Genomic DNA, 21,991 nt, shown 5'->3' with positions numbered 1-21,991 from the left:
ACTGAAATAATGCTTCCTTAGGTACCTGATTGCTCAGGGAACCTTTTCTTAGAGTAAAGGGCTTACATTGAGCCGTGTGATTCATCGAGCTTTATTTCTAAATTGGATAATTAGTAAGGTGAAAACATTGTTTGGTTTTAGCCACGAAGAAAAGAATTCCTAATTCTTGTGGAACTGACCAGTGTTTAGACTAAGTCAATAATTAATTCTAATAGCCTTGGAAAGAAGGGCAATAGTTGGGGGTATTTATTGCTATAGAATCCAATTGGGAGAATTAAGGGACTATATATCCATGCCTGGTTGAATGGAGCCAACCTCTTGGTTTATGTGTTTCAAGTTGACATGCTAACTAAGGGCATGGTTGACATGTCAACCAAATGTGATTTTAGGGGGCTTGTTGCCCTTGTTTATAGATTGCATATAATTTGGCTTATGTCATCTGTGGTTGAATAGGATAATTGGACCCTGAATTCGTCCATGTAAGTGAAATGAGACTTGTTGCCTAAGGATTATATCTTTCTCATCTTCTAACTTCAACTTCTATTCATTTAAAAAAGAAAAAGAAAAAGAAAGACTCCTCAACAAACCTCCAAAGCAATCTATGCTGTTGATTTGTATATTGAAGTCATAATCCTGTTAGAGGGGTATATTAGTTCAGCTAGTATATTTCATGTATACAATTATCTGCTTGTCTGTTACCGTCAATAGACACTGCCAATTGTGAGTTTCAATGATTACAGACATTGTGATTGGAGTGCTTGATGTACCTTCCACATCAAATGGCTAGAGTCGTATTAGTTGTATCATGTTGATCAGCTTTTCTTTTCGTTCTCTCTCAAATATTTTTGGTTATTACAAGCTAACCATTCCTAGGTAGCGTATATGTATTAAGGCCATACTCACCAGCCCCCTGCCAAAAGAATAATATCAATTAATTTGAAATCTTCCATGATCATGGAGAATTTGTCTCAAATGGTTTGTGTACAAGTGGTGTATTCATATTTCCTTTAAGGCATTTAAACTAAGGAGGGTTTCCTACATTATTATAAGATAACTAATAGAACTCAATACAGATCAATTTGAATTCTCCTTGGGTGCCCATATATATATATATATGACTGTAATGTACCAAAATGAATACCAACATATTTTATGTTAACACAACCATTTTATTTACACCATTTTGTTTTTACTTTTATTACCATTTGATTAGTAAGTCATTATGTGCTGAATAAAAAAAATAGAATCTTTTATGAAGTTTTAGAGGCATTACTTACACTATATGTACTATTATTCAAATCACATTCGAAAATGACTAGACGGACACTTCTCATTTCCATGGGGTGCTTAAGTACCTCTAACCGTCAATTGTACCAAAATGTAAATTAACTTGGAATAATAGCTGCTGTTGCAGTGATACAGTACAAGGAAATTTTCTGAAATGAAATTGTTCCAAAACTTGAAAGCAGAAAATTCATGTATTAATCCGCTATTGACACACAAGTACAGTTTCTATGCTTCGTGTTACAGATATATTTTTTCTTTCTGACTTTTAACAAATAGGTTACTTGTAATGGTAACATTTTTTGGATGTTCAGCATGCAAAAGACCATTGAGCGATACCATAAATATGCAAAAGGTGGGCAAACCAGCAACACTGAAGGGGAAAAAAATTTGCAGGTAGACCTTTATCTTGAAATTTTAAAAAATATTCATTTTAAGATTATTAAGGAAACAAGTGGGAATTAATGTTTACTAAATAATGATTTGATAAATGCTTAATTTTTGGTATCGATAAACAAGCAACATAACGAGGAACTGAAATTTGTGTTCACAAGGTTTATTTTTTGTAGTTTGTGTAAAATGTTTAAATAGCTTCTTAAACTTGTTAATCATATTTTTGTTGAGAGGGTTATATTATATCCCACATGAGGAATGTTAAGTCTAGCTCATGAGGGGAAAATTTTGAGTTTTTCAGTTGGTTTTGGAATCCAATATTGATTGGAAGAATAATAAACTGCGTTTGGATTTGACAATTTAAATTAAGGGATTTTGAAATCTGACTGTTAGCATAAATTATTTTGTATAAATTTAATAACACATGATGATTTAGATTTGTAGTTTCACTTAAACAAAAATATCTATGATATTATGAATTTGAATTTATATCTTATATGTAATCATTTTTAATATACATATTATTAAAACTCATCCATTTATAAATTTTGTCAACAGAAATTTTTTTGTCATTTCATACTCTATTTTAATTTAAGTCATTTAAGCAAAAAATTTAAATCTAAATCCTTCTCATTTTAATACCTCTATCTAGACAGGTCAATAAAAAAGTGCAATAATTCTTAATAAGAGTACTAATCCCATATTAATAAGAAAATAAATAAAGATGTGTGATAACCCCTATAAATAAATGGTTAGCTTTTTGTGTGTGTGAGAGTTGAGAGGTAACTTTGTCCTGTGCATGTGTTGGTGTGAGGGCACCTATGAGTATGTTGTGGATTTTATATTAGTTCAGGCTTACGAGGTTTGTAAGCATTTGTTAGTGTGGTTATAATAAATATCGGTAATAGTAGATTTAATGTGGTGAGAATTTAATCAACTCCAAAAATGGCAATGTATCTCACATGCAGTTTTGGATTTGAATGTAAGACAACAGTGGGTTGCGGTAATTAATTGTGCGTAACCACCAATCATTAGGATTGTAAGGTATTATTAGTCACTTAAGTAATTTATTTAATCTATAAACCAAAGTCATGAGGGTGCTAGGGTGCTCTACTTTAAGAATATGAAGTCATGCTTTGAATTACAAATTTAGATTCTAGAGTTCGGTTATGTATTGAAAAGATGTTAAGCATCTAACAACGTCCATTATATAACAATTATTTATTTTTTCTATCCCTTAAAAAGTCTATTACTGGCAAATGAGTTGAAACAATTGTTTGTTTAATTTCAGGCAATTAGTATGTTGACTATCTATTGATGATCTGTTGCCGATCCTATGTTTTGGGACTAATGTTTTCTTATTATTTGTTGGGATGACATTGATGGTTTTAATTGGTTGGTAATTTCCACAACATTAAATTTTGCATATCTTATGGTTCTTGTGTTTTATTCTTTTATGTGTTTTTCATGACTGAGTAATTAAGGAGGACAAGAAATATGTATTTGTTATATATTCTAGGAAAAGTTTACACGATTGAAGAAAAATTTTACTTTCATTTTATATGATCACATTCTTGTTTATGTGATATATGTGGGTTGGGGAGGTAGCCAAATTTTGGAGATCTACTGATATTCACTTAATGGGTGATTGTGTTTAATAATAATTGTTAAAATTGTTATTGAGAGAGAGAGAGTATAAATAACATGATGGCTTACATTCAAAACAAGAAGTTCTAAGAAGCTACATCTTTAATATTGAAACTATTATATTACAATAGACCTAATACAGAGTATAAGTAGCTAACCCTAAGGTTGTAGTAGAGTTAAGTTGCTTTACTCTATAAGTACATGTACCTACAATACGTTTGGGTCTCTTGGGCTTTAATATCTCTAACACTCCCTCAAACTCAAGGTGGAAGTTTGAAGATAACTCTAGTTTGAAACAAGGAGGAAAGTGTGACCATGCAGAACCAATTTTAATCTAAAATGTATTGGGCTTGATGTTAAGTAGAACGCGTGGGATAGCTGTTAGCAGTATTGAACAAAGGCTATTGGTGATGGATGGATACCAAAATATGGCTATTAAGTTTAGATTGTGGTTGCATTGGCAGCCTAGTGAACATTGACAAAGGAACGGTAGCTCAAGGATGGCATACATGGGGGAGATGTCGGTGATAAGCCGATAATGGTACAGATAACTTAAGTTGGGGGGATGCATGAAGACGAGTGCAAGAGTGTTTTTGGGTGATTTCTTCGACGTTTTGTAGATCAATTTTAGATTTATCGAGTGGTATGGTTGGTGACTCAAATAGATGTTCTAAAGGTCTAGATTAACAATGAAAAGGCAATGGAGTGGCATTTCTAGAGGAAGACAACTGAAAAACGAATCTCAAAATTTAACTTTGACACTATATAAGAATTGTTATTAGGTTTAATAGAGACAAAGTAGATGCAAAAGTAATGTGATCCAGATGACTTAAGTCACTAATAGAAATCCCTAAGATGTTACACATCTTTACTTTCATATCTTTTGCTATTAGGAATTGTTTTATTACAATTAATCCAATCTAAAGTATGTATAGTAGTTAACCTAAAGTTGCAGTAAAGTTGAGTTGCTTGTTTTACAAACTTTTGCCTTTTGTGATTTGGGATTGTTAAGGAAATGCATTAGGATTGTACACCAATCAATGATGTTAGGGAGATAAAATACCTTAGGGAGTACACCTTAAGTAGTAAATATAACATATAGAGATACACTTAACTTGAAAGGCCTAAACTCAATGGGTATGAGCTCAATTATATTATATTAATCACTCATTCTTCTCATCATTATTCAATGTAGGACTCCACTCACAAATTTGAACCCAACAATCTCCGCCTCAAGTGTGAGTCTCTACCTCGTTGTGAGCTTTGAGCAAGTCCTACTACCTCCTTCCTTGCTTATGAGCTTTTTCCATCATCCATGAGAATCGGCCCATACATTCTTGTCCATTGGAACCGCGCGCTTCATCATGATCTAGCAATATTGTCGACACTCCTTTGTTGGGCTTTTATTCAAGATCTTTTTGTGTGGGCCCTTTAGGCTTGCTTTGTCCCTGATGGGGTTGGACCCTAAACACCTTGTCACCTTTGCTGCACACCACCTATGCTTTGATACCATTTGTTGTAGATAAGCAAATTCAGGAGACTCTTTGAGAAGTTAATATAGAGACATACTTAATACAAAAGGCCTAAGTCCCAATAGGTATGAGTTCAACTATGATATATTAACTGCTCATTCTTTTTATTATTATACAATGTGGGATTTTACTCACATGTGTATTCCTATGATCTAATAGACTTAAAAGTTCTATAGCAAACTGATCCACTGAACCTTAAAAGAACAAGCAGGTGGAAATTAAAAACAGCACTAAAAATAGGATTTAAGGTTGGCACCTTATTGGTAATTGCTGTCTAAAAGTTAGCAAAATTTAGCAAATTTTAGGTTTGAAAAGGTGGAAAAGGAGTTTGTTTTAAGGTTTCGAAGTGGCAATAGAAGGCTAGTTCATGGGAGTGGTGAACAGTAGCAGTGTGGAATAGGGAGAAAGGAGGAGAATGGATGAAATTAAAGTAGGCATCAAATGCAGGTTTCATTTCCAAACTCTAAAGTTTATAACCAAATGCTTTACAAGGAACATAAAACATATTAAGAAAAAATTAAGTGAAATGGAATATATCTAAGAAGTCCAACTACTTGAAGGTTGAAACCATGATTTTGAAACTCGAACTGTTCAAAGAATCAAAAAAAAAAAAAAGAAAGATTTAAGATTTTTGAGGTCAGACTGGAGTTCAACCGAGATCGAACCATAATATGTCATTTAATTTTTTAATAAACCTAATTCATAAATTGTGTTTATATATAATAATTTTCCATATCTAACCAAGACAAAGCTTGTGGCCCAATGGTTGCCACACAAGACATGCATGTCTGCCCAGAAATTGCAGGTTGCAGGTTCAAATCCATGTCAATCACATATCCAATGCAGATGACCTGATACCTCATTTTTTTTCTCCTCCCTCCCTCACTTTCTCTTGACGAAACTAATAGCTTTCTTAGTTAGTTTTATTATTTGAACAAATTTTAAGCTTTTTAGCACTTTTTTATATAACATTTAATCAAAGTTTATAGCTTTCTTAGTTAGTTTTATTATTTGAACAAATTTAAAGCTTTTTAACACTTTTTATATTACATTTAATCAAAATTTATCTATCATATCATATCCTAAATTTTCAAGAATTGATGTATTTTTGTGTCCATATTATATTGTATATATATCTTGCATCCATGTTAGTCTGTAATTTATAATATATGTTTCATATGCGTAATTATACTTACAATTTTCATCAAATTTATATTCAGAGTGATTTTATTGCATTGATTGGTGAAGTTCAGACGCTCTATAATGTCATACCCAAAATTAAGAAAATTCTGCCGATTTACTTAAAATGATAATCAGACTTGTTGCTGTTGAACTTTATATATTTATTCATTTATTATCTCTTTTCTTTTTCTTGCATAACCATATAAGTTGTCATATGGAATGGTGAGTTAGTTAATCTTTAGGCTTGAAGTTTGGACAAAATGATTTCTAAGCTTCTTCACCTTCAATTAATTTTTCTCTGCCATTGAACATTCAGAGGAAGCATGCTAGCATTGCTGCTTTGCTTAAAATGAGTTGTTGCTGTTGAAATTTATATGTTTATTGGTTTATTATCATTTTTGTATTTTTTGGCATAACCACATACCTTGTCATATGGAAGGGTGGGTTGAAGTTCGGACAAAATGATTTCTAAGCTTCTTAATCTTCAATTTATTAGTCTTTCTCTGCCATTGAACATTTAGAGGAAGCATGCAAAGACTTGATTATTATTATTATTAGCTACTAAAAAATAGAATGGAAGGATATCGAATAACAATAATGCTGCCACTGTATACCTATCAAAATGTTAATAATAATGCTGTCATTTTATGTAATATGTATGTAATAGGTCATCAATTTTTAGGATAGGCCATGGTAGATGGTGATTACTGTTTAGTACTTGATGTTGTCATTTTTAGGTATCTCTCGAAACTTGAGCTATGAAGCCTATTACCATCAATATTTATAGATTTTCTCATAAAAATGAATGGCGTAGTACTGGTCATTAGTTATTTCTTGGTGTATAGTATTGTGATACTGATTCAGCACGCTTTTATGCTATCATCTTACAAATTGGAGACTCGAGTTATGATGTGTAATTTTAACTCAAAGCTTGTAGTGTATACAAAGATGAATAAAATTCCTTGCTTGCTCCATTTGTAATGATAATTAATTCTAAATGCAGCAATTGAAGGGTGAAAGTGAAATCATGTCAGAGAAGATTGAGCTTATTCAAATTTCTCAACGGTTAGTCACTTGCTTTGACGCTCTGCATTTGTTTATTTACTGTTAACCTCACTATAAACTTGTATCTTTAGACTTTAAAATTTGCTTATCACAGGAAGCTTTTGGGATATGGCTTAAGTTCATGTACTCTTGACGAACTCCAAGAGATCGATAGCCAGCTGGAGAGAAGCTTACGCAGCATCCGGGCAAGAAAGGTACATTAAAACCTGAACTGAACATGGCTTTCTTCCATTTCTCTCCACTCTCAGTATGACAATGATTTTAAAGCTAACATATGGGAATGGCTTAAATTACAGGCTGAGTTATTTATGGAGCAAATAGAGCATCTGAAAGCAAAGGTATGTTTCGTTGGAGACTAAAGATGTATGCTCTTTATGTACTTTTGTACCTAATATATATGCTTAATTAATTTTTAATACCTTCTCTTCAAATTCAGGAGAGACTTTTGAAAGAAGAGAATGAAAGGTTATGCCATCAGGTGAATCCTTTTAATATCTCTTGTTGTCTTCTACTCTTACCAGCACCTAGTTTGAGATATATGATGTTAGTTGACTTGTGACTTAATTTTATGAGGATTGCATGATTTAGTTAGCTTCCAATCTGGGAATACTACAATTATTATTATTTAAGGGGAAAAAAAAAAAAAAAAAAAAAACTTAATGCTTGCCCTGACCATAATTAAAAGTTCTTAAATTTCATTAATAGCTAGTAAAAAATGGTCACTTGTTTGTACTTTTTCAGTGTTACCTTTTCCAAATTTTTGTCCAACTTGTTATTGGTTCCGATTTGATTTGGAGTGCTAGTTTAATTGTACCTCAGATTGACCTGCTGCTATAGTAAAATCATGATGTGGTTGGAGAAGTTGGTAAAAGTTGAAAGGAAAATTACCCATGCACTTCACCTTTTTTAACTTATATCAAATGGAAATTTTTGGGTTGAGCTGTGATAATTTGGTTTCTGTACTATTGATAGTAATTGGAGGGCTTAATTCTAATAAGGTTCCTCATTACTTGTTAAAAAGTGACTGGAGGGATTAAACATGAAAGACTTGATAAGTTGATCAATATTAAAATAAATTTGTTTTTCTTACAAGAAGAGGGGGGGGGGGGGGGGGGTGGGGTTCAAACCCAGTTCTTTCAATGTTACTAAACTGCAACACTCTTGATAATATTATAAAAAAGTTGGATATTATAGGAGTTCCTCTAATTATTTAAGACAGGCATACTTATTGTGAAATGCTCTTATTAGCTAGTCCTATTGCATCCTTTTGATATATATATATATATATATATTGCCTAAACTATAACATTAGTTTGGTACAAATTCATGGCAGATGTCAGCACCAGAGAAAGAGGTTGTAACCCGTGGCAGCCAAAATAGCCAGGTCAGTTCAGTAATAGATGTGGAAACTGAATTGTTCATTGGATTGCCAGAAATGCGCTGCTCATAACAGTGTTTGTTGGCTTTTCATGTTCATATGAGAAACCCAAAGGTAACTTCTCAACCTTTAATAATTCCGGCTCCTGGATTATTTTATAGGCATAGCCAGGCAAAATAAGAAGAAATAATACAGAATGATTGTATTATATATGTTCCCTGCAGATTAATTAAGGTCAAACAATAGTTTCCTTCTATGATTATTTATATATTGCCAGCTAGTTGTATGTATCATAATATACATTATGATACATACCTTTATAAATATCTTTCTAGTTCAAAAAAATAAAATAATGTATCATAATGTAAGCAAACATTGAAGTGTAATTCGGGTTTATCACCAACCTTAACTCAGTCATGCCAATAATATTGTAATTGCTTGAGAATAAGCGTGTATTGTTCTATAAAGGTATATATTGTGTACATGTGGTGGAAAAGAATAGTGAAAATTGTTTGTTGAGAATCCATAATCGACCCTAAAATTTTGAAGGTAAGGTTTGAGTGTTGTGACTGTTGTATATTGTGTACATGTTCTTCAACGCTGAGTTCAGCTTGTTCATTTTTCACTTTTTAATTGATATTGTCCACACTTCACAGGACATTTGTTCAACCAACTTCTCTTGAGTTCATCTAAGATTTTGAAATTATTGGTTGCAATGTTCACTTGACATTGTAATGATTTTACATTTTAATATAGAAGCAAAAACCATTTTGATCTGAATCCAGTCCAATTTATGATTTTTAGCCATACAAATAGGCAAGAAAGAACAACCAAAAAAAAAAATAAAAAGGAATAAAAGAGAAAAATTAAATGACTTCATTGGTGAAAATGGGCCAAGCCTAAATAGGCCATGAAGCTTGTTGCTTAAAATAACTTGATCTGGGCTTGAACTTGTGATTTGCTATCAGAGCTGGGCTTGAGCACCAGCATCCAGCTGGGCTGATCCTGGTCGATTGGTAGGCCCAAAATTGCATGCTATGACGCGTGTGTAGCTCTTTTGAGTGTTGACTAATCTTTCAGTCCCAAAAAACAGAAGATGATCCTCAATCTTGTTGAAGTGGAACACACTCACGAAAGGTTTGTTTGTGATTCACTTATTTTTTTGAAATTGAAAACTTTTTACTAAAAGTACGGTAAATAAAAGTAAAAATTAGTTGAAATAGTATAGTAAAACCTAGAAATAGTACTAAAAAGTGTAGTGAGGTCTATGAATAGTAATAATAATAAGCTGAATAGTAAAATAAATTGGCTTTTTAATTTGGAGCCAAACACACATGAAAAGGTTTGGCTCTTTTTCACATTCATTTTTCCTTTTTTTGGTGTTTTACTTTTACCTTTATATATATATATGTTCCATTGAAAAGGCTGCTAGTACTCATGGGGCTAAGCATGGAAAATATCAATGAAAATCTCAATTCTCAAACCCTTCCGGATTATGACTATAACAGTAAACATAGAGGGAGATTCAGACTCAGATAATGTGTCATTTTTGGTATGACAAAGAAACTCTATGTTACACCCTTTCATTATTTCACTAAAATATGTTGTAGTGTATATATTATACACTTTCAATTGAGAGAGAGAGAAGTGCCAGGACAAAAATGTGCTACACAATCATAGAGGTCAGGAAAGTGGATAGACACCTGTTTTTCTCAATAATGGTTCATTGCATGATTTTGGAATGTAGAGAAGGTGGGGGGACCTTTATATTCGTTAATTCTCTTTCTATTTCCCATCTTTCAATAATGAATAGTAGCAATGGTTTGTATGCTGAGGACCAGGACAAACCCTATGTACTTAATTGTATACCCTACAACCCAGCCTGTGTCTTGCCCTACCATACGCTCCTATTCCATTTTCCTCTCATTTTGTCATCTTGTTTTCATATAAGATCCAACAAATAAGCTCATACCCCACACACGTACATTTGTAAAGGATTGAGATTCTTAGTAACCGTTTGGAGACTGATGAAAAGCACGCGTCTGTGTTTCACTTTTCTTTTTTTTTTTTTGAGAAGAGCGTTTCATGTGCACTATTCACATAACTTACAAACTTCTTTTTCAGCCAAACTTTTATTAACAATAGGTCCCATGACATTATTCACACATTTAAAAATTATTTTACTACAGTATTTTAGTTTTCAGCAAAATAAGCAGTATCCAAACACATCCTTAAGCTAATGCAATTGCAATTAATGGCTAAGATTGAGAGTTGATAAAAAACAACTTTTAATCTCAAAAGTAAAAAGGTTAAAGTTAAAAAGTTAAGAAGGTAAAAAAATTTGTTAGAGAAAAGTGGGTAACTACATCACCGGATCTCAATCCATATCAAAATTCAAAATGAGGACACACAAAAATAAAATGACAAAAAATGCAAAAACAACCCCTCAAACTTTAAGTTAAAATCAAATTAACTTTCAATTGTTCTAATTTGAAATTTCTAATATCTCAAATTAGAAAAAATGTTTGAACTTGTTCTTCTCTTAGATCTTGATTAGTTAAGTGGACCGAAAATGTTATCATGTGCACTGCGCATAATACCATTTTAATAAAAATTATTTTTAAGTTAAAACATAACAACTAATTATAACTTGCATCATCATTTCTTAAAAGTTATCACAACTTTTAGTGGAATTTGTGATGTCCCTTTGTATTAAAATCTCATTCTCTCTTCCTTATGTGTATGTGTGATTATTTCTTTAAAAGAATAAAATAAAAAAGGAAATTAAAGGACCACTGCCTAAATATTAAAAATTAGAAATTGTTATTATTATTTGTATTATTTGTACGTATAGGATTAATATGTCTATATAGACGGTTCTTTATACAATTTTCACGCAATTCAATACAGCAAATTTTCAGTCTAAGCAAAAACATACTATTTTTCTGAAACACAAAATAAGTGGGTTGTTGTTTTGTCACATATAATATAATAGTAAAGTATTAATTTAACGGGTTTCTTCCAACATATAGTGATGTGCTACACATACATAATATAAAATTATATAGAGTGCTCAGCAGACCGGGACTGGTATGTGCGCCTCCTCATCAGTCGAGACTCAAATGTGGGCTTCTGCAAAAATAAATAAATAAATAAATAAAGATTCTCGTTGGATCATTAGGATCAACGGATCTGCAAAATGACAAATATATTTTAATCAAACAACTACAAAAAATAAAAATACAAGGGAAACAATTTCACTTTCATTATTTCATTAACAGGAGTTTGGGCTATCACAAACTTTTGGAATGTTTTAATTTAAATAGACTTTTTTTTTTTTTGAAAGAATTTAAATAGAAGTTAAAAGGAATTTTTCTATAAACTGTTTTCCTCTTAATTAGTAGTATAGAAGAATTCTACTCTTCTTTTATCACACACACATATATACACACAAGAAAAGTAGTATAGAAGAATCTAAGTGACGGATTCATAAAACCATATAAACTATGTGGCGATACATAAAATTTTAATAATTAAACCATTCGTGTATATTATTTAAATGAGTCATGTTAACAGATGCCCTTAGGACAATTATTAATAAACTATAATAAGAAAGTTTTGAAAACTTTCATAGAAAATATAAGAAGCTGTCAATAATATTTATTATTTTATCATTTTCTCAATAAAATTAATGTTTTTAAAAATAGTTCCTAAATAAGTCATATGACTTATTAAAAAGATTACATGACTATAAATACATATAAATGGTCATTTGAGTCGTCATGTAATAGATTGGAGACATTTTCCTTCAAGTAAGTATAGAGGTAAACTTTGTGGCAATCATATCTAGTTTATTAATAGGTTTGATTGATTATTATACTATTTAACCCAAATCAAGATCATTAGATTCAAATGGCAAAAGAACCTGCTACATCCAAGGGTTTGCATATATCAAGTTGGGTTGGGTTAGGTTTAGGTGTGGCTTTACCAGTTTGTGGTATGGATATGGAGCAGTCAAATTGGCAGCTCATAGCAGTTTGGGTTGGTGTTATGGGTTTGGTCACATCATTGTTCGTTCGTTTGTGTTGTTTTGGTTTTTTAAAAGAAACATCTTTTCATTCATTGGTGACAATGAGCAAGATAATTTGTCTGGGTTTTGATGCGTCATTGTTTAATGCATTTAATATGTGCTTCGTTTACCACGTTAGATAATAACCTCGTTAAGATTTTAACGAAGCTAAATTAATTTTAAAAAATAAGTGACAAAAATTGACACCATCAATAATTAAGGTGCTACAAATTGATATTTAGCTAATAATTGAATGTTCAAATCAATAATTTAAATTCTTCTAAAAAAAAATCAATAATTTAACAAAAAAAATAAAAGTTAATGTATTCAAATGAGATAATTAAATGTAAATCTTCAATTAAATAGATGTCATTACACTATAATGAATGAAGAAACCCAAGTTCTTTTCATCTTAAATAATTAATCATTATCATGGGACACTCATTTATTTTGTATTTTAAAAGGTCACAACGAACAGGACCACCTTGAATTTGAAATAGCTCTCTCCCTCTCTGATAGATTCAACTTAGAATTTAGAGCACACTGAAAGTCTTCAGGAATAATGTGTAGGAGGAATCTGCCCAGTTTTGCGCAAAAACTGAATGAGAAGATGATGACCTCACCTTAGTAATAAAAAAACATAAAACGAAGATAATTGATTACAGAAATAGAAAAAAGAATACAGAAATATTTATTCACAGCATTAGATTGTGTTATTATTATTTAATTAACCATATCCAGGCAATGCCTTAATTAATATTCAATATGGATTTGGTCAAGGTTCGACATTGAGTTTTGTGTAATTTAAAACTTTTTACTTGCATAGGGTTTATGGCTTCAATTACTCCAGTGGATAAGTCTGTTAGTGTTAGGTATTAGAACCTTTTTTTTTTTTTTTTTGAGAAGTAGGTATTGCTGTATTGGAACATGTTTGGTTAAGATTGTACTAAACTTTTAAAATATCATTTTTTTTTAANCCAATTAAAACCCAATAAACATTAGTGTTAATTGGGTTTAATTGGGTTAATACCCATTTAACCCAACTAATAATTGGGTGGGTTTGGGTTTATTTTAAGTGGGTGGGTTTGGGTGGGCAAATGGGTTTGGGTTGATTTTGCCACCCCTAATAAGAACATGTCCCAGTTCTCCTGCAAATATATAGTGGTTAGCCACTCTATCACATGATGCACATATATAGCCCTAAAGATTAGGGGTCCACCAATTCAGTGCAACATTTTGAAAATTGAGTAGTTTTTAACATATGATATACTTACTTTAAAGACAAGCATCCAAAATTTTAAATTTTAAAAAACAAAAAAAATCAAATTTTAATGTCTTAATTTGTATATTTCATCAATTCATTGGCTCTTAACTAAACTCAAGTTTTTACAATGGTGAAGTTATCTTTTGCTTATTCAAAATTTTTTCCTTCCCTTGATCCTCTCCTTGTCACTATGCCTACTCATCACAAGTTCAATTATATACTTTTTCAAGGTGACTCCAAGTGTATTGTAGATGCACTGTCTTTCTCATCTCCCTACCCCCACCTCTAGATTTAGCTATTATTCTTCATGAATTCAAATATTTTCTTAATTCATTTTTGTGTTGGGACTTTGTTTTTGTTCCTAAGCATATAAACTTTCTTTCTCATAACATCACCCATTGAGCTATTTTTTGTAAGTGGGATGGGCCCTTTATCATCTCCTCTTTTCTCTCTTGAGTCCTTGTCTCAGAGGATCAAGATGGGTCAGGGCCTCCTTAACTCCTCCAACCCCCTCTGCCTTGAGTGATCATGGATTGAAGCAACTCAAGAAATCTTCAAGAGATCTCCAAGTGTCTAAGTGCTTAGACTTATGGTTGACTACTCAACCTGTGGAATCATAATTTAAAGAAGAGAAATGGTCGGTGCACCAGTTGCTAACAGAAAGGGAGAGCTCGGAACGATACATCTACACCTACTTAGAACTTGGAGGGTTTGTTAGTGTATTGTATCACAACTATCTTTTCCAGTGGATTGATTCAGTGAGTTAGGTCCCTAATAGTTTTTTGCCCATTTGTGGGGTTTTCTCTCTATAAACACATAATTGTGTTTGGGTGTATGAGTATTGGTAATTACTGAATTATTTGTATATATCCATGCAACTATGTGATTGACTAATTACCGGGCTTAATTGAGTAATTTACTAAAATTGGTAATAATTAGCCGTAATTGGATCTAAACTAATGTGTTTCTCACATATTAGTAAGCCAAAAAAAAAAAAAAAACCTAAAAAAGAGTATAATTTAACATATTAAAACATAAATAAATAATAGTTTAATTAAAATTGTTTAAAAATAAATAAAATTTTGCATACTACGTTTTGTTTTGTTTAAAAAAATATGCATTTCTTGACATATGTTGGGATCTCATACCATCCCAATTTAGAACTTCTATTTTCATTATTTATAATTAGATAATTAAACTAGATTAGATAGGGTAGAGCTGGTTTGGTGATGCTAGCTCGGTAGCTCCTCGTGGGTATAAGGTTTTTTTTTTTTTTTTTTTCAAAAATAATTTCTTAAGGGTTGATTTCAAAAACTTTCTTTTTTATTTTAATGAAAAAAAAAAAAAAAAAAAAAAAAACGAATGCAAGTTAGACTTCTAGCCAAATACAATAACACACTCCCACCATTGCTACTCTCTCCTATTTAAGAACTACTCTACCTCTTTTCTTAGTCTCTTCATATGCCGCATGCCCTCTTCCTCTTTGCTCACATTGGTAACGTACTGCATTGATTTGGTTCTTGGAGTACCTTCAAAACTTGGGTTTGGATTTATTTTGTCAAAAAGGTTTTGAAGCTTTTCATTGTTGGGTGAATTTGTTAACATGTTTAGCACCACAGGTGCACCACACATGTGAGTCACACCATGTTTTTTGATTAGATCAAAGATTATTGGTCCATCGAATTTGCGAAGGCAAATATTGGTTGCACCCGTGGCTGCCATTTCCCAAGAGTAGCTCCATCCATTAGCGTGGAACATAGGAATTGACAACAGTTTCAGTTGAGTTTCTTTCTCTCTCTTTTTTTTCCTTACGTTCATGTGTATGTATGTATAGTATTGGGTTTAATTGAATTGGAATTATCTTTCAAGCTTAGGTTTTGATTGAATCATGATAATGGCAAAAGAAGTATGTTCCAATATTTGGAGTCTTTTGTATATGTTTTGTCATAGTTTAAACTTGGTATTTGAAGTGTTAATTCACAGTTTCATTGTTCATCTATTAATCATGAATAATAATGTTGTTATTTGCAATCATCATTATATGGTATCAATGATGTGATCACTCTAAATGCTTTCTTTTAGAGTTTAGATATAGTCTAATTGACGATTAAAAAAAATTACAATCAAAAGAATTTTGAATTTATTATTTTTTTTTTTTAATTATTGGAAACATTGGGTCTTAAATGATTTCTATTAAACTCCATCATTTATGGCTTCGTCAAAAGAAAACCCTTATAGATAGATATTAGGACATTAAACTACAAATAGGTGTGAAGGTATTACACATGGTATATAGCTAATTGTAACAACCTATGCTATATAAAAAATTGGGACTATAATTATCTTCTCTTTACAACAAATGGTTAAATTCTAATTATGTTTCAAAAAATATATAAAAAATTCTATAGTTTAGTTTAGTTAAAACTATCTTATTAGCTAAGTTTTAAGAAATTTAAATTCTATTCCAACTAAAATTCTATTTCAAAAAATTTCAAGAATTTTAGATTTTATTTTAATTATTTTGATCATCTATCAAAATAATTTTATATTGTAATATAATAAAATTTATACATTACATACAATCATTACTTCAATTACCTTCCAGATAATAGAGAATATGAGAATGCTGATTATATTGATCATTGATATTTGTTGAGTATTGTGTGAAGTCATCACCATAAAATAGCAAAGGTGTTGTGAGCCACACCGGTATGTGTTATTTGGAAAAAATGATATGAAAGAAAAAGAATTTTCTAAACCTTTATTTTGAATAAAATTACTTGTTTTCATTCAATTTCAATCATTTTCAAGTCAAACATTTTTTAAGCCAAGTTATAGACCTTTAAGCAAAATAAATATTTTTAATTTTTGCTCCAAAAAAATAATAATTATTTTAAATTTTATTTAATTATCTCGTGCATTGCACGAGTTAGCAACTAATATATATAAAAAAAACGTGTTGAATTATAATTTATATCTTAATTGAGTAGATGGTGGAGAGGGCACACTGCAAAGCATACAAGTAAAAAAAAAAAAAAAAAAATCCTACCAAGAGGATTTATTTTATTTTATTTTTAAATAATTTGATAATTGGAGATAAAATATATTGAGCCCTCAATATCTTCAATTAGACAAATAAATAAAAAACCAATTAAACTCCAATATTCTTAATACTAAGATCAAACTCCCAAATCCAAGTGATACCTCCCCATGTACTAAATGTCTCTCCATGTAGTAAGTGCATGGAATAAGGGGGTTGTGATTTTGGGTAGCAAAAATTTCTGGCCATTATTAAAATAAATAAATTCTTAGTACTAAGAATATAAGAATATTCAGGATATAAATACGTCACAATTTTAAAGTAGAAGGGTGTTATGTTACATTACATATATTGCAGATCCCCAATAAAACGATCTATATTTAAAACCAGGGTGTGTGGGAATGGGATAGCTTTGTATTTTGCAATACAAGCTGAGAGAGAGAGAGAGAGAGACGCGTCTCTCTATTTTTTTTGCTGAATGAGAGACGTGTCTCTCTTAGGAGCAAAGAGAGGTTCGTTTTGATATCTGTCATCTTCTTCATTTCTTTATTCACCTCAATTCCCAATGACAATGAGAGACATAGACCGGTTTTGGTCTGGTTAAACGTGGGAGTGAGTGAAAAAAAAAAACCTAAGATAAAAAGAACTTTGAGATGGTTCAGTCACAGAGAGAGAGAGAGATACTAGTTCATAGTACACTCACTTTTTACTGTACTCAATTCCTTTTTATTTTTCCCACCCCTCATAACTAAACCGTACTTTAATTCCTCAAAATCAAATCTGACTGTTTTGTGCTTTATGGATCCGTTTTTCTCGCTTCTTCAACATCATAACCCACAAGTGTTTTAGCTTCTCAAACACTCTCTCCCTCTCTCTCATTCATTCATATACAACACATATATCAAGTGGTCCAAGTTTCACTCTGTGAGCAAAGATTGCATATTTATTGTGTCATTTTCATTCTGATTTTACCATTTTTAGAGAGAAGCTTTTTCTAGACCATCTCACAGAAAAGCAAGAGAGAAGTTTGGTCTACAGTAATGGGCAGGGAAAAGCATTGGGGTGGAAGATCCTCCAACTCCAAGAGTAATACTGGTGTTGCTGGAGGAGATCAGAAAGACACCTCCTCTTTTTCTGGTTGCATGAGTGCTGTCTTTCAGTTCTTTGATTTCCATCAGTTTCAGTTTGGTTTACATCATCAACAACCATCTTTCAACTCTACCTTTGTACCCACTATTCCCAAAGGTAGATAGAAGTTAGAACGCTCAGTTTTCAACTTTATGATTTATGTGATTGATTTTGACTAGTCTGTTTGAAAATGACTTGACTAGTTTGTTTGATTATTCATCTTAAAATTTTATGGCTGAGGTTTAATTGTCATTGTTGATATATTTATGTGTTTTTTTGTATTACAGGAATTGAAGCACCGAGAAATAGCTTGGAATCACATGAGGTTTCATTGTCATATATTACAAGAGAAAGAGAAGAAGAAAAAAATTTAGATATCAAAGTAAGTTACTGTATTCAAAACTTCTTTTGAAAAAATTGCTCTAGCTAGAGAGGTAGCCACCTTTGTCTATTTTATTTTTTTTCTTTTCCTTAAGATTCTTATTATTATTATTTTGTAAAGTGAGTTATGATGTGATAATGATGGTGTTGAACCTCTAATATCGTAATAAATTTGAAAATCCAGATGGGTATCCAAATTAAAACAAGTGGGCACACAGAACCAAAAGCTGGAGCTCCAAATGATTTTTCCTCAGAAATCAGCAACTCTCCTGGGACCAAGACCCCAAATTTAGTAGCAAGACTAATGGGTCTTGACCTTCTTCCTGAAACTCAGTCACCCTCTTCTTTTTCTTCAACTCATGGTACACCAAAACCTCTTTCAAAGTCACATTCACACCCTCTTCATCCAAGGCAACCCCTCCAATGTAGACCAAGAAATAGCTTAGAGTTCAATGACATTACTGGTACTTGCTCTTTGCCAGAGACTCCTAGAATATCCTCAGCTAGAAGATCAGACGTGGATCATCATCACAGACTCTCACTTCAAATTAACAAGGAGAACATAAGTGCTAGTGACGACTTGGAGTTCTCTCGGTTTTCATATTTGAGAAGGAGAGAGCTCAGAGTATATGAAGATGAGAACAACAGTAGTCCAAGCCAATACGCCAGGCAAATTGTGAAGCAAATGAAAGAAAAAGTTAGCAGGAAAGTTGGGCTTGACATCACAAACACTATCGCCAACAGAGATCTTCAAGGAAGAAATGAGCTTGTTAGCCAATTCAAATCCAAGAAAGCTTCAAAGGGGTTCAACAAAGTCGTAGAAGAATCAAGTCCAGGCAAGCAGTACTACTCAAGTACACCTTCTTGCTCTCCTAGAGTCAGATTCTTTGAGCCCAAGAGTAAACCAAGCACAACACCACCACCCACCAAAGAGAGAGCCTCTCATTCTTCAAAGTTCTTGTCCTTACAACCTCAACCATTCAATGTTCAGCCACAACCCATTAAAGTCTCGGGGAAGCCTAAACCTCAGACATTGCAGGAGCATCATCAGGACCAGAAATCAATCCAGAAATGTAAAAAGAGTGGCACTGAAAGGTTCAATCAGAGGCTAAAGAAGCCTCCACAGACATCGGATATAATCCGAAACAAGCAAGAAGAACCATTTGTTCGTCCATCAAAAACAGCCACCAGAGCCAACATTCCAGACAAGAAATGCAAGAAGACACCATTGTCAAGTGAGCTGCTCAACATCAATGTCCCAACTCGTGTCCCAGTCAAAAAAGACCCTTCACCACAAGCCACCAAAATTCCTCAAAAACAGGTACTCACTTCTCATTTTTCTATTACTTTGTTTTTTTAACGAACTAGTAAGTACTGCATGTATTATTCCTGTTATCTTGGTTAGTAATTTATGGTTTAATTGGATGAACTTATTTTTATCAATTTAATTTATGAGTGATGGTAGGTACTCCTTTTTCTTTTTCTTTTTCTTTTTTCATTACTTTGTTTCCTCACGAACTATTACTAAATGTATTTTTCCTGTTATTTTGGTTACTAATTTATTAATGTGAATTTGGATGAACTTATTTTTATCAACATATTTAATTTATGAGTGTTGCTAAAAATACTATAAATTTTATTATTTAAACTTTATATATTGATATGTCATCAACAATGGTAAAATAATTCAAATATTTACTTATATTTTTGTTATGCTTTTGAAGTGAGATCGATTACATTTTTCTACAGAATATTTTATAAATATTTTGTAGTAAAATTGATAATAAATTTAATTTTTTTTATTTATTGTATAAAAATAAAGTAATAACTTTAAAAAATATGATTTAAAAGATTATATATTCTTATTTTTAAGTAAAAAAATTAACTCTACCAAAACGAAGTTTTATCTGTCAATTCTTTTTTTCTTTTTCTCTTTTCTGTTGCATTGATCTGTTAACTTATTATTGTTACTGTGTTGTGGTAACATTGTCTCAGGTATTTGATGCTCAAGAATCAAAATGTGGTTCACAGTTATCTAGTTGTTCGAGCCAAGAGTACAAACAAGAAGAGACGCACACGCCCAAAACCCAAGAAAGCAGCATCAACGACGACAGATCTAACGGTGTCTTCACCACCGGAGCTAGTGGAGCCGAATATCATGAGTACGTTACCAAGATACTAAGCTGTACTGGCATAGACAAAGATACCACTGTGTCCTTTACCATTTGGTTCTCTCCATCACACCCTTTAGACCCATCTATCTTCCACCAACTCGAACACTCTCAACACACTACAACTACGAGTCATGAATTGGGGTACGAGTGCAATCGAAAACTACTATTCAATCTTGTTGATGAAATTTTGGTTGAGATTTTGAAGCCATCCATCAACATGAAGCCATGGGCAGCTAGCTCAATTTTTGGTCACGATTGTTGTCGCATAGGTTCACATCTAATTGACACATTGTGTGAGAAAATTGGAAGCTTCCCACGAGCCAAATGTTGTGTTCTTGAAGACATAGATTGTTTGGTTGACAAAGATTTGAAGGGTGGTTTGAAGGTCCAAAGTGAAATGGCATTTGAGGAAGAAGGGGAAGGAATAGTAATGGAGATAGAGAAGGACATATTGGACACACTCATGCATGAAATGGCTATGGAATTTTGGTGTTCGATCCGTACGTAGTTAGCAAAATACAACCCAAAAAAAAAAGGTGGGGGGACTTTGAGAGACAAGGATGCAGATGGGTCACATGGGTTATTCACGTGATGAGATGCGATTGGTTGGGTTGGGACTTGTAAAGAGAGATTGTTTGAGGATTGTCTATGTGGGATTAGACTCCCCGACAGCATTAGATTTCTGATTGGTTCTCAAAAGAATACCATACTCTGGCAGAGGAATCCCATTCCATCTCTTCTCTCTCTTCTCTCTCTATCTTCTACCAATTTGTATATTTTTGTATTCTCTCTCACTTTTTAATTTTCTTTTTAATTAATTAATTAGTTGTTTAGTAATACACACTCTATCACTATGACTCTATCCATTTCTTTTGTTTTCTATTCTTTTTTAAAAAAATATACAATAGTTTATAGTTTAAACTTTAAATAACTTCAAAGCTGGAAAGGATTTTTATCAATTATGGTGTTGTCCTTGGTGTCATCAATATGTGACACAATTTTGGCATTAGTGGAATGGATCAATGAAATTATTGGGGAAAAAATGAAGGAAAAAACAAAAGGCCCCAGTATCTTTTGGTATAGCCATTAAAACTGTAAGTAAGCAGCATGGAATTCGGAAAAGTGGACTAGCATATTGTGATCGAACTGACATCGATTCAATATATAACATAGTCAACAGTCTCTTTTACGTAGAATGTTTGTTTGTACATGGCTAAAAGCAAAGGAAAGAAAGTAGCAAAGAAATGGAAAGTATAAGGACTGGAAAAAGGAAATATCTTTATCGAAATATGTTTGGATGTTGTAAGGAAAAAAAAAAAAAGGAAAAAAAGAAGAAGAAGAAGAAGTAATTACTTCTTTCCCTTAGTTTGGTTTTCAAAAATAATGGAAAAGAAAATAGATGTTTTTACTTTTATGCCCTTATATATGTGTATAACAACAATAAATTAAAGGCA

The 21,991-nt window shown here is 32.1% G+C and overlaps 2 protein-coding genes across 2 annotated transcripts; both read left to right on the top strand.

The window, feature by feature from the left end:
• Positions 1 to 1,547: 1,547 nt before the first annotated feature.
• Positions 1,548 to 8,965, top strand: LOC112004651 (MADS-box protein AGL42). Its single transcript, XM_024036886.2, has 6 exons — positions 1,548 to 1,680; positions 7,042 to 7,103; positions 7,198 to 7,297; positions 7,400 to 7,441; positions 7,540 to 7,581; positions 8,437 to 8,965. Exons 1-6 carry the CDS (start codon positions 1,591 to 1,593, stop codon positions 8,551 to 8,553), a joined length of 453 nt encoding a protein of 150 aa, XP_023892654.2. The 5' UTR covers positions 1,548 to 1,590; the 3' UTR covers positions 8,554 to 8,965.
• An 8,388-nt stretch (positions 8,966 to 17,353) lies between these two features.
• Positions 17,354 to 21,468, top strand: LOC112004681 (uncharacterized). The gene is made up of 4 exons (XM_024036918.2): positions 17,354 to 18,099; positions 18,270 to 18,364; positions 18,548 to 19,684; positions 20,359 to 21,468. The coding sequence occupies exons 1-4, from the start codon at positions 17,895 to 17,897 to the stop codon at positions 21,043 to 21,045; spliced, it is 2,124 nt and encodes a 707-aa protein (XP_023892686.1). The 5' UTR covers positions 17,354 to 17,894; the 3' UTR covers positions 21,046 to 21,468.
• Positions 21,469 to 21,991: the final 523 nt, after the last annotated feature.

Source organism: Quercus suber, unplaced genomic scaffold, assembly GCF_002906115.3.
Source record: "Quercus suber isolate HL8 unplaced genomic scaffold, Cork oak 2.0 scaffold_298, whole genome shotgun sequence".
In the NCBI taxonomy this organism is placed as follows: domain Eukaryota; kingdom Viridiplantae; phylum Streptophyta; class Magnoliopsida; order Fagales; family Fagaceae; genus Quercus; species Quercus suber.
This window is presented reverse-complemented; position numbering and strand designations above follow the sequence as displayed.